Source organism: Syngnathoides biaculeatus, chromosome 7, assembly GCF_019802595.1.
Source record: "Syngnathoides biaculeatus isolate LvHL_M chromosome 7, ASM1980259v1, whole genome shotgun sequence".
Taxonomy (NCBI): Eukaryota; Metazoa; Chordata; class Actinopteri; order Syngnathiformes; family Syngnathidae; genus Syngnathoides; species Syngnathoides biaculeatus.
Genome location: NC_084646.1, coordinates 16148151 through 16165663, shown reverse-complemented (window position 1 = coordinate 16165663; position 17513 = coordinate 16148151). Strand labels below are relative to the sequence as shown.

Below are 17513 nucleotides of genomic sequence, written 5' to 3'. Positions count from 1 at the left end.
AGCTCCAGTGAATGGAACAATGACTGCTTCGGGATAGCTGGAGATTGTGGAAACAGTTTGGGGATTACCCCTTGGTGTTCCAACATGTCTGTGCACAGTGTACAAGGCGAGGTCATTCTAGACATGGGTGAGAGAATTTGTATGAATGAATTTGATTGATGTAAACAGAATCCTCCCCTCAACCCAACAGAACACCTTTAAGGTGATTTTGAGTGGACAATGAGCCAGGCCTTGTACAAGCGAGAAATGAGATATCTTTGTGTTTTTTTTTTCAATTTCACTTCATCCTCCCTTTTCATATACTGTACATATTATAAAAGTTGATTCTGAGAGTTAATGGTTGTTTGTTTCTGTGTGCCCTAGGATTAGCTGGCAACCAGATCAGGGTTTACCCCGCCTTCTTCCCGTAGATAGCTGCGTTACGCTCCAGCACGCCTGCGACCCTTGTGAGAATAAGCGGCTAAGATGATTGATGGATGAAATATCCTTCTAAAACCAAATCAAAGCCCTTATCCAAGTACATGTAATTTTAGATGTATTTCTGATTTTAAATTAAATTGAAGGAAAACTGAAGTTGTGTTAAAGCTCTCACACTCACTCAATTATGCCTGAATCAAATCAGGAGCATTGTTGCTTCTGCCGCCTTGCTAAGGCGTAAGATCTGCACACCAAGTGAGTCCCGCTCACAGCAGTTAACCATGAGTGTTTCTTTCTTGTAAATTAAAATTAAATACTGTATTTTTTTTTAGTTTCAGCCACATATATAAATATATGGATTAGAGAGATGGTGGCACTGAAGAAACAACAGGAAGCAGAACTTGAGGTAGCAGAAATGAAGTTGTTGAGGTTCTCGCTTGGCGTGAGCAGGTTGGATAGGATTAGAAATGAGCTCATCAGAGGGACAGCCAAAGTTGGATGTTTTGGAGACAAGGTTAGAGAGAGCAGACTTCAACAGTTTGGACATGTCCACAGGTGAGAGAGTGAGTATATTGATAGAAGGGTGCTGAGGATGGTGCTGCCAGGCAAAAGAGCGATAGGAAGACCAAAGAAAAGGTTGACGGATGTTTTGAGGGAGGACATGAGGACAGTGGGTGTAAGAGAGGAGGATGTACGAGATAGGCTTAGCTGTGGCGACCCCTAACGGGACAGGCCGAAAGAAAAAGAATAAGAAGGAGAAGAAGAAGCCACAGATTTAAATATACTTAGAGACATTAAAAAAAATATTTTTAGAGAAAAAAAATACAAAATCTTCAAAATTACTCGTTGATTTAAAACGTGTCACGATTGCTTGCACGTCATGGCAACCAGAGAAATATCCGGAGGCTTTCTCTCTATGCATAAGTGTCCCAAAAGGGACAAGTGAAACTGTGAGCAGGGCAGTGCGAGTAATGTAGAAGACTACAAGCCTGTGGGATGAAGACATGTGACAGGCCTGAGAGGCGTAGCAACTGCTCTGCTAGTGTGAACCCCCCTCACCCCTACCAACACCCCACCTACACAAACACACACACACTACCATGAACATGGACAACAAATAAGTATATAAATGAATCTTCAAACCAGATGGCATGACATTATAGAACCATTTAAAACAGCTTACAATAGGAAACACAGGCTTATGGCAGCTTTATGTAGCCTACTTAAGAGTCATCTCTATTTCCAGCAGATGGACTCAGCTATGGCTGTGTAAATGATCAGAGCCAAGCTGCGAATTTCTAATATACAACTTTGCATTTGACAGATTTTTCTGTGCTTGCAAATAACAGTTATCTACTTACAGGATGAAAGGAAGGGAAAGGAAATGAAGGCCACACTCTGACATAACAGCTACACAAGCGAGACGAATGGAATTGGTTTGTCATTAAACCTTGATCCTTCTCAAAAAATATATTTCTTCCCCAAAGTCTGTTACAAGTTATCAAATCAAAGTTTAATATCAGAGAGCTTAGAGCGAGAAAAAAAATGACGTGAAATTTTGATGTGTCCATATTTTTCAGTCCCCGCTTATTGAAAAGGAACTATCACTGGCAAGTGTGTACCGGTCCACCGTCGTTACGTCAGCCTACTAGCGACTAATAAAAGAGCCCCCCAACTTTGTCGCCTCACTGTGTGATCCGCATGCCAACTCACCACAACAACAACAACAATTTATTGAGTCCGGAAAAAGTATCATGTTCATTTTAATAATCGAACGATAAGTCTCTATAGTGATTATCATGACAGAACTAGGTTCAATAAACCCAATCTGACAGGAAGCAGGAAATGTCCCATTGTGGCCAATAGCTGGTGTTAGCGCAATGGCTGCATTCATCTACCTTATATCCAAAATGTTCCCACATAATTGTGATGGATGAATTCTATTTATGTTGTTCAACATTCTATAAGGGTACAGCTCCCGGCTCACCGTCAGAAAATGTAGCTTTGTTTAGGTGACTGACCCAAATTCCAAAGTCTTTTACTTGTTCATCACATGAGTGTATTGTTGAATTTGTGATCAAAGCGACAGTGAGCGTTTTTCTGCTTACATTAAACCTTTTGTTTAGACTTTGCCTGTAAGAGCCATGGCGTTTCCCATTTTAATCAGGGACACCCTTGCAAAGTGATAATTTTTCCATCATATTAAATCAGGGATTGAAAATAATTTGGGGGTGCTAGCTGCTGTTCATGTTCTTCTCCAGGTATTTCAGCTTCCTCCCACAATTCAGAAACATGCATGATAGGTTGATTGAGGAATCTAAAATCCCAATAGGTGTCAATGTGAATGGTTGTTTGTTTAAAAGTGCTACTTCCTAGCATAGTATGTTCCTATTTCACACCATCCATGCAGTGAATTTAGTCTCCAGTCTGCCACTGAACATCACATGAGTCGATTTTGGCCATAATATTAAAAAAAAAAAGTTGGGTGTTCCAGAGACAATTAGTTTTTTAACAACTGGTCCAAAATGGATTAATAGTATTGGAAAGGAATGGCAATTTTAATTTTCATGAGCAAAGAAATACATCAAATCAACCTCTTTGTGAAAAATGGACCATAAAGACATTCCACCTCCATTGTTGCTAAGGAAAGCAATGTAGAAAAGCCTGTGTTTTGGTTTGAGGAGAAATTTAATAAAAAATAAGATATTATTTGATTCTGATCATTTGCTGTTTTTTTTATTGAAGGGGAGAATCAATTTAAATCAGTCAGTTTCGGTCAAATCGTCAAACCCTATACATTATGGCATATGCTTAACAAATATGCTCCCATGGGTTTGTAAGGAAGATAAGGTTAGAGCAGCATGACTAGATGCTTAGAATGTCACAAAAATATCTGTGTCACGTGGCATGGTTGAGTTATTTCTTTATTCAGTCCAAATTATGGGGTAATTATGTCAGAAACAACCTGTCCTATTGCTCTGATGTCATCCCAGTCTTGCACAAAGCCAACCCGGGCCTTTTTTTTTTTTTTGCAGAGTGCTTAGGGATTGTTATGATATACAGTGACGTAATAACTATCCAGTTATCCTTGACATTTGGCTGATTTTTGAATGGATTAAAATTTTTAGATACTGATGCAAATTGAATGCCCCTTAAACGATAGCCCATACCAGAGCACTGTATTCTTTGCTTACTGCATAGTGTGGCAATAAGAGAGCAGTATTTCACGAAGAATGCTGGCCAGTGTCCAGGGCAGCTGACCAACAAGCCAGAAGGGCCCTTCCCTGTCTGACCTGCTGCTGCACTAACCTATCCAGCTCAGCTGTTCCACACCATAGCAGGTTTGCTCGAAGTACATTGGTATGGTTTTGGCCAAGATAAGACTTATGCTTGGGGCACCAGCATATTTTAGCTCCATGTCACCTAATGGGCTGTGGATGGGCGGCACGGTGGAGCAGTACTACAGCGTTGGGCTCAAAGTTCTGAGGACCGGGGTTCAAATCCCAGCTCGCCTGTGTGGAGTTTGCATGTTCTCCCCGTGCCTGTGTGTGTTTTCGCCGGGCACTCCAGTTTCCTCCCACATCCCAACAACATGCATGTACTGGAGACTAAATTGTCCCTAGGTGTGATTGTGAGTGTGACTGTTGTCTGTCTCCACGTGCCCTGCCATTGGCTGGCAACCAGTTTAGGGTGTACCCTGCCTCCTGCCCGATGACAGCAGGGATTGGCTCCAGCACTTCCGCGACCCCCATGAGGATAAGCGGCTCAGAAAACAGATGGATGGATGGATGGATGGGTTGTGCATCAAAGCCACATTCATCCTTATTGGTATAGCAGATGGACAGAAAATACAGATGAAAAAAGTGAAAGTCAAAAAGTTACATAAAAAACTACAGCAATTCTGAAAATAGTAACAGCAGACTAACTGGCTGCTGTCCATATAGTTAAAAAGCTTACCGATTTCTTATAAATCATGCCAACGAATATTGGTCTAGAAGGATAAACGCTTGTACAACAGATCTGGGATGATGTGTTCCATGAAACGTTTTACACCATTTTAAGGATCCCTCTTAGAGTAAACACTTGAAGCATGTACAACTACATGATTATGTCATCAGAGATTATGGAGCGTTTTCTGTATTTTAACTGTGTTACTCTCACTCGGACTTTTATGGTTAGAAAATAAACAATCATCTTCAAAAGATTAACCAATTTTTCAAATGATGCCATCAAAGCTTAATCTGATAGCTGCTCAAACACAGTAGAGAAAGACCAGAACTGACCTCTACAACTAGACATAAAACTACATATTTTCTTAGTAACTCATACATTCTACAAAATAACCGCTCCTATTATTACATCTCACATTGAGCTTTCACTCTGTACAGGGGAAAAAAAGCAGCAAACAAGAACACCTTGCAGCTGTGATTCTCAACAAGCGTACCGTGGCACATTTGTGTGCCGTGAGAGTTCTTCTGGTGTGCTGCGGAAAATTTCACTTAATTGGTCAAAATATTATTATTTACAACAAACTTAACTTTTAATTTTATGGCTGCAACATGTTCTAAAAAAGCTGGGACAGGTGGAAAATATGGAAAAGTTAAGGAATGCTCAATAACACTTTGGAACATCCCATAGGTGAACAGGCTAATTGGCAACAGGTGGGTGCCATGATTGGGTATAAAATGAGCTTCCCTGAATTGCTAAGACATTCCCAAGCAAAAATGGGGCTAGGGTCACCTCTTAGTGAACAAGTGCATGAGAAAATAGTCGAACAGTTTAAGGGCAATGTTTCTTAACGTACAATTGTAGGAATTTCATCATCTACAGTCCATTATATCATAGAAAAGGTTCAGAGAATCAGGAGATATCACAGCATGTATGAGGCAAGTCCGAAAACCAACATTGAATCCTCGTAATCTTAGATCCCTTCAGACGGCACCGCATAAAAAAACTGATAGTGTGTAAAGGATATCGCCAGATGGCCTCAGGAACACTCCAGGAAACCAATGTCAGTAAAGAAATATTGGACGCTAAATCTGTAATTACAATTTAAAACGCCGATGTAAAATTTATCAACAACACCCAAAAACGCCATCGGACTCTCTGGGCCCGAGCTCATCTGAGATGGACTGATGCAAAGTGGAAAAATGTCCAATGAGTCCACATTTATGATTGGTTTTGGATCATTGTGGACATCGTGTCCTCCAGGCCAAAGGGGAAAAGAAACATTCGCACTGTTTTGGATGCAAAGTTCAACATATGCTGCCATCCAAGCAACATTTTTTTCATGGACACCCCTGCTTATTTCAGCAAGACAATGCCAAACCACATTCTCCAAGTGTTACGACAGCTTAGCTTCTTTGTAAAAGAGAGCAAGCACGAGTGTCCTGCCTGCAGTCCAGACCTGTCTTCCACTGAAAACGTATGCCACATTATTAAACATAAAATACAAGAATGTAAACTTCACAAAATTGGGTTTGCAGTTTCACTATGAATGAGCTGAAAGTGCAACCTTTTAAGCTGAAACCCCCAAAAAAAAAAAAAATCAAAAACAAAGACCCAACACCAAGTATAGTGTAATGGCCAATTCCGTTGTAATCGCTAGTATGATGCCATTAGTAACAGGACACATTTGCAGTCTCTGGTACAGGAGAAAAAAAACACAAAAACAATGATTTTATTTTACTGCAATTTGTTACTGCTGCAGCATTACATTTTACAGGTTTATCAATAGAAAAGTGTCTGTCGAAAAAATAGGCCAATGTGTGACATACATGCAATAGACACAACATTATGTATTAGTCCCAAAATAGACCGACCTTTACATGACTCCCTGTGAACCATTTAACAATACACATTTCACAGTGTGACTAAACTGTTGAGAACTACTCAAATGTCAACAAAGAGCATCTTTAACCAGTAGCCTTAACACAAGTATTAATGACCTGCTGACTGGACAGTTCAAACGAATGAAGATCCCCAAGCTATGCATGTGTGCATTTTGTTCCAATGGGATTGGTTTTCCTGACATGAGGATACAGTTGGGGAAAAACTGTCCTGAAGAAAGTGGTGTCACGTAACAACAGCTGGACAGTGTCCAGCACGTCTCCTGTTTCATTACAGATTTACCACTAACAAACACAAAGAACTACCTACACAGATTATGGGTCACAGGACAGCTACACTAAAATTCCCATTTTGTTGATGATTTTAGTATATTTCTGTTTATTATTTCATAGGTCCATTCAGAGATACTACAGCTAAACCAAACTAAGAATCACCACTGTGTCAATGTCAGGCTGTGAAAAACCATAGTTGCTACATTAAGAGGACACCAGAGAAAAATCGTTAGCATGATTTTGGTGGCTATGAAGAAGGTACCTTAGTGACTGAAAATAGGTTTTAAAACCATTATTATCTTATAGCGGCAGCTGTAAAGCATTGGCCTCACTGTTTGATCCCGGGTTTGATCCCGGACCAGCCTGTGTGGAGTTTGCATGTTCTCCCCGTGCCTGTGTGGTTTTTCTTCAGGCACTCTGGTTTCCTCCAAAAACATGCGACATTAATTGGACACTCTAAATCACCCCTAGGTGTGATTCTGAGTGCGGCTGTTTGTCTCTTTGTGCCCTGCGATTGGCTGGCAACCAGTTCAGGGTGTACCCTGCCTCCTGCCCGTTGGGATAGGCTCCAGCACTCCTGCGACCCTTGTGAGCAAAAGTGGCTAAGAAAATAGATGTATTATCTCATTTAATTTCTTTAAACCTTAAGCGTTTTAAGATTACAAACCAGGTGTACAGCCTACTATATTTCCTCACAATCGTAGCCTCTACCGTAAAGAGAAAAAAAAAATCCCTTCCTTTTCCAATCAGGAAGAATAATATTGTGCAATGGCTGTAATTGAGTTTCACACAATTACGTTATTGTTCACACACGGCCATTAACGTCTTAACTGATGAGTGAGTCCATTCAAATTCCATTGCCAGTTATGCCAATGGACAAAAAACAAGAAATAACAGTTCGTGGTAATGTATGTTATTGCATACAAAATGACTAAATCAGTGTCAAAGCAACAACGTATCTATATAAACACAGTTGCTGTCTCCGAAGTCACCCACTATATAATGGTTATGCCATTTTGTAGTGATGTCCAAAGGCTTAGTGAAAAATTCAACGCCCCATATAGTGCACTCAAAATTTCCCACACAGCGTAACAAAAAGTGTTGGCCAACCGATGGTCACTCACCAAGCCGTGACACACCATAATGTGTAGTCTTAAGAGAACAAGTAGAAGAACGGGAGACTAGATGTATCGCAGACAGGAGTAAATGTTTTTGTATAAATGTAAGTAATTTGTCAACCAGGCCTCAATTCTTAACATTTTATAATTGTCTCGCGTTAATGTACTTCATCATTTTAAAAGTATGGAAATTCTAACTGTTCTGGAAGGGAATTTCTATAAGTTGGCAGCTCTGAAGTCATAGGCATCAATGCAATTTTTTTATTTTTAGTGTAAAGCGTTTTTCGTCGTAAATAAAGTTTCATTGATGAATTGACAAGGGAGTCACTGATGGTGTAGTGGTACACACGCCTGACTTTGGTGCGGGCAGCGTGGGCTCGATTCCCGCTCGGTGATTGTGTTGATATCTGCCTTGCAACTGACTGGTGACCAGTTCAGGCTGTAGTCTGCCTTCCGCCTGAAGCTTGCTGGGTTAGGTTGCAGCTCTCCCGTGACCCTTGTGAGGATAAGTGGCATTGATAATGGATGGATGTACAATGAATTGACAAGCTGCCGTCACCTTTGTGAGGATAAGCGGCTTAGATAATGGATGGATGTATGATGAATTGACAATCTCTTCAAGGAGTTTTGCCTTGCGGCCCTCGATTTCTGAGTTTCAGTTTTTGAATACAGTCAAGAATTTTCATTTGAGTGCATCACTAAGTACAACCCTACATGAAAAGTAGTGAGTGAGTGAACAATTTCAGACACACCCAGTGTACTGCTGCTGGTTACTAATTTATTAGCAGATTAGTGAATTGACAGAAGGTTGGTTTTTACATGAGAGTATTAATTTATTCAACCTGGCCAGCATGCTCTTGAGAGTTCAAGCAAAGTTGCAAAGATCTTAAAATGTGAAAGTCACTTTAAATTTCACCAGACATGCTGACAGCGCTTTATGCCTTTACAGTTCTGTAACAAATGCCTCATCGGAGGCGGATGTATGCTTTTGAGCTAGACTGAAACAAGAGCTGTTTATCACGCTTCAGTGGGAGGCAGACAGAAGAGTTGGATAAAACACCTCAATCCATATCAGAACTGTCACACAGTAAATAACTGGCAAGAGTAAATACCTGGTAAAATACTTTCGATTACGTTGCCAGGGCATAGTTCTGAATCAGTGAATTAGAATTTGGTGTAATGAGATTTTTTTGTAACTTTTTCGATATATCTTTCCCCAAACATCCAGCATTCTGAAAATATACTAAAACCACAGTCTGACCTGAATGGTGGCACTATGGCCCTGTGTCGGTCTAGCGTTAAGATCATAAATACAGTTCAGACATTCTTACTTTTTTAACATCTTCAAAGAGTACACAAAAGTAATTCTTTCTCAACAGTTTAAATAACAGTAGGAAGAGGTTAGATATGAAATAACCATTGAAACTCATCATATTATTTCATAAATGTACATACGGGGTTCTGATAGGCCCAACAAAACTTGGGACATGGTGGCCCCTCAGGCAAAACACTCAAAAAGGCTTAATCTCGCACACTGACTAAAACTGCTTGACAACAACCGTATTAGATGAGACAAGATGTATTTTTATCAGCCCTGCTAGAGAGGGATGCCCTGCGACTGTACACCATGCCCCATATACTCCTGGGCCAATGGTTACAATATTGTTACAGTACCACCTGCGTAAACAGTATCGTCAATAGTAGTATTAAAATAACAATATCTTAATGATTTCCATCACTAACCCTGACATCACAACATTTTTGTTCAAGGTTATTATACCATCAGAATCTGATACCAGCCCAAGAATGCGGGTGTTTCTGAATGATTGTCCCTCTCTCTGCATAATGTTGTTACAGACATTGTACTCCAAATGAAAGCGGTCATGGATCTTCACCGACCATGGCTGAAAATGTCATTGCCAGAAAAACTCGATGTAGTGTATGGCTTTTATTCTGTAAATCACAAAGTGCAGGGGGTCTTGATCATGTTTTCAGAGGGATGCACAAAGCAAAAGATGGATCTTTAACTCCCAAGACATGCTGGAAGCGCTGCACAGCATGCTGGAAGCATGTAAAGCGCAGCGTTTAAAGTGCATGTTTTGTGTCAATTATATCATGAGTCATTCTTTTGTTTTAGTATTTGCTAGTTATGCTATTCTGTTCGCTGTGGTGTGATAATTTTAGTTTCAATGTGACACTGTAATCGTGTCTAACAACATCAGTAATGACCTGCTGAGACAGGCACTTTGTGGGTGAATGTACATGCTAGCACTATAGATATATAGCAGTATAACCAGTGTTTTCAAGTATTCTTCGTAGGACAAGTCACAACAATTGTGCACATAAAGTAGGCTGTCTATTGTGAAGAAAATTTAACACTTTTAATTGCATCTTTTGGTTGGAAAAATATGACATACTATACATAGGCATATTAGTACTGCATTGGTTATTCACGGATTTTTGTTATTCACAGTGGTGTAAGGAATGTAAGCCCATGAACAGGGGAATACTGTAAACTAGCATTTAGATTCACAATAAGTTCAATGAACCTGAAGAATGTTCTTAGAAACTTTAATACTTAAATAAAATGGCAATTACTTGATAATATTGTCTGTTTATGTTTTTACAGCACCAATAACCACGACCATTTAAATATATAAAGTTCCGCAGTAGCTTCTACACGAGACCATGACAGCTGACATTACATGGTGGTGTTTTCTTTAAGAGGTTGGATCTCCCTGTGAGTAAAGCCTGCGGTGTACATACGTAAATGGATATACAGTCCTGTCACAATCTCACAGGCATTCAGCCAGTGTATGAAAGCACCCAGCTAAACCACAAACTGGCCCACTGTGTGGCGACGAGGCCTGCTATAACAAAGACAACCTTTCAGAGCACAGCAGTTCCCACTTGTCTCTTGTTTTTCATTTCAACATTAACACAGGCTCAGAAGAGCTTACTTATTTCTCAGGTCTGCTATAACGTGGTCAAAGACGTGATTCTGGCATGCACGGTTGACTCGGGGGGATGTAGGCACCTCTCTTGAGCCGCAAGTATAGCTGTTTTCACCAAGCATTACAATTTGGTTTGGTCCATTATTTCAGCCCACCCAACATTCTCATTGCCTTAAGTTATAACTGAGACCAACATGTCACTTTTCAGCACCTATCCAGTGAGGCTTTTTTTTTTTTTCTTTAGCAGTGGTACAACAGTAGGGAGCCACTTGACTGCTGCCTGTTGATTGCTTGACATAGAATGGTCAACAACTTGAGTAAAATTGAAGAAAAAAAAAAGCATTGTTTTAAGAAAATGTTATGAATCATAACGGGGACAGAACTGAAAAGAAGTTACATATTTCTGTACCAGATAATTATCATGCAGCACTGTAATATGTCAGGTATGGAGCGTGTTCAGTTTATATGAGAGGTTACAGCTAGGGTGGTATGGACAATATTTTATATAATCCCAATACAGTAGAGGTAATTCAATATCCCGATTATATTTATACTGATGAATAACAGATACCCTCACTAGCAGCAAGGTAAATCCAATTATATAAATGATTATTTTGTACAATAGACATTTTATATCTTATGTATGATACATAGTTACATGATCCCACAGCTCCGTGTTACTGTGTTGTGCTGATATGATGTTATATTTTGACATAGCTATCACTATCTTGCTGACCCAGCCAGTGGCAGAAATGGACGCGAGATCAGGGTTTACCGTGGAAACTCCTCTGTCCTCTTAGGTCTTACCATATAACTCAGTCCCAGCTTAAACACTTGAGCGTTTTATACTCCCATGCTTTTTCCTTTTTTTTCATGCTGCTCCAGATTTCGTTTTTCTTGTTTATAATTTATACAGTTGAAGCCAGAAGATTAGATACAGTGTTCAATTTTTGTCTCACTGTGATGAAATTTTTCTCAGAAATTCTCTCTCATGGGCGGCATGATGAATCGGCTGGAAAGCATTGGCCTCACAGTTCAGAGTTCCCGTGTTCAATCCCGGACCTCCCTGTGTGGAATTTGCATGTACTCCCCCGTCCCTGCGTGGGTTTTCTCTGGGCACACCGGTTTCCTCCCACATTCCAAAACCATGCAACATTAATTGGACACTCTAAATTGCCCCAAGGTGTGATTGTGAATGCGGCTGTTTGTCTCTCTATGTGCCCTGCGATTGGCTGGCAACCAGTTCAAGGTGTAACCCGCCTTCTGCCCATTAACAGCTGGGAAAACACTCCCCGCGACCCTTGTCAGGATAAGCGGCTAAGAAAATGGATGGGTGGATTCTCTCTCATTATTATTTAACAAAATTAAACAATTTTGGTGATCCTTACTGACCTGAAACAGGAGAGGCTTAGTCTGATTTGACTTCAGACAGTGACACAAAAAATGAAGTGGGGTTTTTTTTCCCCCCCCTCTTCGGGCACAGTGTATGCCAACTTTTGGCTTCAACGATATATATACACAAATAATCACAATATTTGATTGCGGGATGACATATCGTTGCGCAAACTGTTAAGGCCCTGATTCAAAATATAATGGATATTTGTGTAAAAGGGGGTACGGTACGCACACTGGGAAAACCAAGTGTTATCCTTCAAAGGCTGATATCTAACATTCAATACAATGGATTACTTTGAGTTTAAAGAAGTACTCTGTAACAAGATAAAAGAACTTCCCTATTGATCAGCTCATAGACAGTCACCTGTCGAAGTACTTCCCCGTAAGAATTTTACAAGCTTTTTTATACTAAAATTTTACAATACTGCTTTAGAAATTGTCAAACAACACTTTAATATCATCCAATTTATCTGTAGCACATTACTGTCCAAAGGTCTAACAAGTTGTTGGCATACTGAAATTAATCGTCTTGTTTCAGAAGCCTTATTCCACACAGTACTGCACACTACCGCTATACCAGCAAAAATGGTGAAATAGTCTCAAATTATTACATTTATTTCCACACTCCCACTATTACCAAATAGTCTCAAACTATTTCATTTATTCCCAACCAACTAGACCAACTGACATAAGTTTGTATGTTTGCATTGAAACGCGAAAGACTGCCAGTGTGAGGCGATATATCTACTTAGAAGGGGGGGAAAATTAATAGGTATTGATACATCTGTACCATCTGTGGTTAGGCAATATTTAGAGGCTGAGTGGATGATGAAGGAAACACTGTAGTATAGAAGTCATCAATCGTTCAGATCTATAATGAAGCTAAGATAGATACTGACTTGACAGGCAGTGGCACTCGGACCTGTGAGATCAGGGATGGACAGGCATAAACATGCAAAAACAACTGGTCAGGAGGGGGTGGACCTTTTAAGTCATCTTGAGCACTACTACTAATTTTCCAATGAGTTGTTTTTCTGCTCTTCTGGTGAATGCTGTGAATGTATGCATTTAACTGCCGGCTACTATCATGCATTAAAGAACACTAGATACAGTGGGCACAAGAATCATGGAGCAATGGTATTGCCTTAATGCCATACCCAGATATAGCTGGACACCATGGGGATAAAAATACCCCAACAGATGGGAGGGTTCACAGGCAAGGGTAGAGGCAGTAAGCGCAACGTAACATTTCATAAGGGAGAACTGCAATTACAGCCGTTTTCTAACCTCTGCCTTCATGTGGTTCACAAAGCCTTTAGTGAATGCCCATTCAGAGATAATGACCTCCCTGGGATGTACAAATGTAAGAATAATCATACACAGGCCAGTGGAGCTGTGGTGGAAATGACGCCAAGTCACCAACATCTTTTGTAATGACTACTTAAGTTGAGTTAGACTTGGGCTTTGCTTTCATTAATGTATTATCTATATTGATGCTGTCGTCTGGCAAATGTCAAGCAATTATCAGTACACAACAAGCAGTGAGACAAGAAAAGAGGAAATCTAAAAGAAATGTCTGATTTAGTTCATATCTGGCTCTGTCCTTTCAATGTTCATCTATAAAAACCCAAAGACAACAAGGACCAAATACCGATGTTACATTTCTGGTCATAAGCATGTTAAAATAACGTAACAGAAAAAAAACTATTATTATTATTATTGTATTCAAATATTTTCCATATATATTTTAATCCAGAATTTTTAAAACTCTGGAGTAAAACTAGCTACATTCGATGTCATACCATAATAGATCCAAACCACCTCTTTGTAAAGCCATGGCTTTTTTTTTTTTTTTTTTTTAAATGCTACAGTGACTATTGGGTCTGCTACAATAAAGCAGTAGACCAATATGACGCACTACTTTGTTCAGACTACCAAATGATCCCTTTGAGCAGTTATCCAATTCAGTTTTAACGAGTTGATAATCACAAACAAGCATAGTGGATTAGGTTTGACAAAAACTGAAGGAGGACCTACATCATCACTGCTGTGTTGAATGAGAGTGCGCGCTTACCAATTTGATGGCCACATATTCGTTGGTATACAGATTTTTTCCAAGGCGCAGCTCTCCAAAGTTCCCGCAGCCAATCTTTTTACCAACACGGAAGTTTGGCCCAACCATGAGAACTCCAGAATTGGTACCAGAACTCCGACCCGCATGTCCAGTCCTGCCACCTGCCGTCTTAGACATTTTTTTCGCTTCCTCTGTCTCTCCCTTGCCCCCTCTCTTGTCAAAATCCATAAGCTTGTGATACCCTGGCCTCTCCACGGTTATTCTCCAGCCATGCAAACCATAGGAGATCCAGTAACAATGGCAGGGGAAGCTTTAGGAAGGGGGGCAGCAAATCTCAAAGGACAGAGGAAATGTGTTGCTGTTAAAACTGTGGTGACAAAAAAAAAAAAGTATGTGTATCTAAAGCTGCGTCCTTCCGTTTTGTCTTCTTGATTCTTCGTCACTGCAGCTCCAGTCGAACAGGATTATGGTCCCCGCAGGAGACTAGGCAGGCGGTGCTAGAATGTGCCCACACGCAGACACATACAGTACAAATCATAAAAAGTGCTCCCAAAGCCAGCTATTGCATCCACAAGGCCACTTGGGAACATCCCTTGGGGTTCCTCATCCCTTGTGGTCAGCCCTCAGTGATACGGTGGATCCTATCCATGTTGTAGGGCCAGGGCACCGAGCAACCCTAGGAGCAAACAGCGATGAGATGAATAGGTAACAGGAATAGGTTTGATGTCCCCTTGATGCCTGCGGAAGAATCAAAAGAATAATACATTGAGTTCATAACTCCGGGAATACTTCTCTGTCTGAACTCTGAACAAATCTGCATCAAACTTTGAGGTCAAATATGGCACTCACACATTTATTAGGATCGTCTATTATTATGAAATTCTATATGAAATTATATAGAATAGTGAATTAATCCTTAAGGAGGCATGCATGCTTATGAAAAAAAGTTTCAATTGTCAGATTTTTATGTTAACATTATGACATATTACAAACCTTAGCTAAAACTAAAAACCAAACTCAGTCATGACTTAATGAGCACAGATTCAAGTTGTAAAACATTAAGATTCAAGTTTCAAAGCATTAAGGTGAACTCAACATGACACCTAATTGTAGGTGAGATGAGGGCACCAATCCTACAATTATAAAATGACATACTGAAGCAATCAATGCACGGCAGTGATTTGTTATTCCAATTTTCATCAAAGGCATTTGAAGATTGAAATTTTACTGTTCCTTACAACTCCTCGTTCAATGAGACTTTGTGCTATCGGTACAAAATAAATACACTAACAAAAATCAATACAGGCAAATACCCAATAGTTGCTTGTGAAAAAAATCCATTCAAATGGTCAAAATCAAACAATTTTAATCACATTTATTCTATTAGGCAACAAAGCATATATTTTAAAAATCAACCCATTGCAGGCACAGCTATCAATATCAAGGACAATTTTAATTTCATGTGACAGTGAAACTCAAACCCTGGATCCAAATCTGCACGAGCGAACAAGATATAAGTATGAGTAGAAGGGAGCAGGTAATGGGCAAATACTCTTATCAATGGAGAAATACTTACATAGATCAATAAGTATATACAGGTATGGATAGGTTTCCAATTAAACCATCTTCTGTGACAGAGGTCAGTGAGCATAGGTGATCGGTGAAGCCTGAAGTTTTTTTCTATTGTTAATTTACCCGATTGGTCTAAGGACTGTTGTGACGTCATTGGAAACCTTTCCATTGGATATGGTATCTATTACAAAATGGCCAAGAAAAAATTATTACAATATACTGTAAATATACAACCTCCTCTCAAACGTGTATACTGAACATGACAAATTTAATCACAAAAGTGACATTTTAATCGTTCCCACAAATAGGTTCAATCCTCCTGTCACGTTCATTTCTCATGAACAGATGTAGTGTTCCTGGGTCATGGCACTCAGGCATGTTTAATTAGCCATACAGTGTCAATTTTAATTACATAATGATCTGAAGACACCCCCCCCAAAAAAACTGTTTGATAATACTTGTACGTTTTTATTAGTTTAAAAATGGGTGAAATTACCTCATAACAATAAAAGAGCATTAATAACGCAGTTTCCAATTAGAGGCAAGATTACAAAATATTGCCAAAAATACAAGGGACACAACAAAATACTAGAGCACTTAATGTCTTAATAGATATTACATTTACAGTGCATTGTAGACTATGGAAACAAGTGGATATTTGGTCACTAATTAATATACTGGTTGGTGATACATTCTGTGAGAAATTGAGAGACTAGCTACCTGGTCACGAGAGCACCTGTCCAATAAACAAGGTGACTGAAAGCCATTAGAAGATCCATGCTAAATCGTCACGATTGTGAAATGTTTCAAAAGCTGTATACAGTATATGTGAATTACAACTATGAATAGGTTTACGTTTTACCTTAAACCTTAACCTTAAGAGGTAAAACAGAAGTCCACTCCTGCCTTAGTGCATACTCTTTAACAGTGCTTCTGCCTCAGAATATATAGATTATTTTTGAATGGGCAGTTTTGAGGTGGCCACCCTCAAAAAAAAAAAAAAAAAAAAAAAGTCTAAATCATAGCTAGAAGCATTACAGTCAGTTCTCTGTGTGGCAATGGTATACAAGAAATAGTTAAATGTGAGTATTGTCCTCACAACAAATTGAAAGTCTAAAATGATACTAATCAATAAAGCCGACATCGATCAGTAAAAAAAAAAATTGTGATAGCGATGTAGAATTAGTGACTTTCGTACTTGGTTAATGCTTGCTAACAACTAGCTGGCTAACACTAGCTGTCATATAACGTTACTTTGGTTTAGTTCCACATACAACTCTTCCCCGAACGAGATACCGCAGTATATCGCTTATGACGGCGATGATGTCAACATTAAATACAAGAAGAAGCGATATATTTCTTCGAAAATAAAACAGAGACTCACACTCGGCTAGTTGGAGAGGCCAAGGCCAGAGACTCTCAGGACATCCTGGCGTTATTTAGCCAGTTAGCATAATAGCGTTCATTCGTTCGGCGATTTGATGGACTGTATATCGCGGTGCTGTCTTGCGCTTCATAAACAAATTCGGTGAACAACTGGCACCTAATCCAATGCGAATGTATACTAGTAGTTACTGAATATTACACACGAGAAGAATGCTAACCAAGTTGGCACATCTTTAAAAAAAAAAAAAAAAACACCGCTCCTCTTGGCCCTACGCCTAATAAAAAAACAGCTAATGTTAGCCAACGCTAATATAGCAACAAGAATATAAATTACAATCACACAAACAGTAAGCGAACCAAGTCATTAAAAGTAGGAAGCACGCACACGCAGACATTATTCGTTGATTGACAACTCCGAAACTCGGATTATGTGGTTAGTCAATGACTAATAACAAATGAATAACATTGTCACTTC

The 17513-nt window shown here is 39.5% G+C and overlaps 1 protein-coding gene across 5 annotated transcripts in view; it reads right to left on the bottom strand.

Annotated features, from left to right (window-relative positions):
* Positions 1-17513, bottom strand: part of csnk1g2b (casein kinase 1, gamma 2b) — a 35349-nt gene that overhangs the window by 17340 nt on the left and 496 nt on the right. For 3 of the 5 annotated variants that reach the window (XM_061824481.1, XM_061824477.1, XM_061824480.1), the window contains exon 2: positions 14081-14818. In XM_061824481.1, the coding sequence (XP_061680465.1) occupies positions 14081-14308 (228 nt within the window). In that variant the 5' untranslated portion in view covers positions 14309-14818. Of the gene's footprint in view, positions 1-14080; positions 14819-17036; positions 17274-17513 lie in introns of those variants that run through there. The other 2 variants (XM_061824478.1, XM_061824479.1) reach the window with 2 other exon arrangements.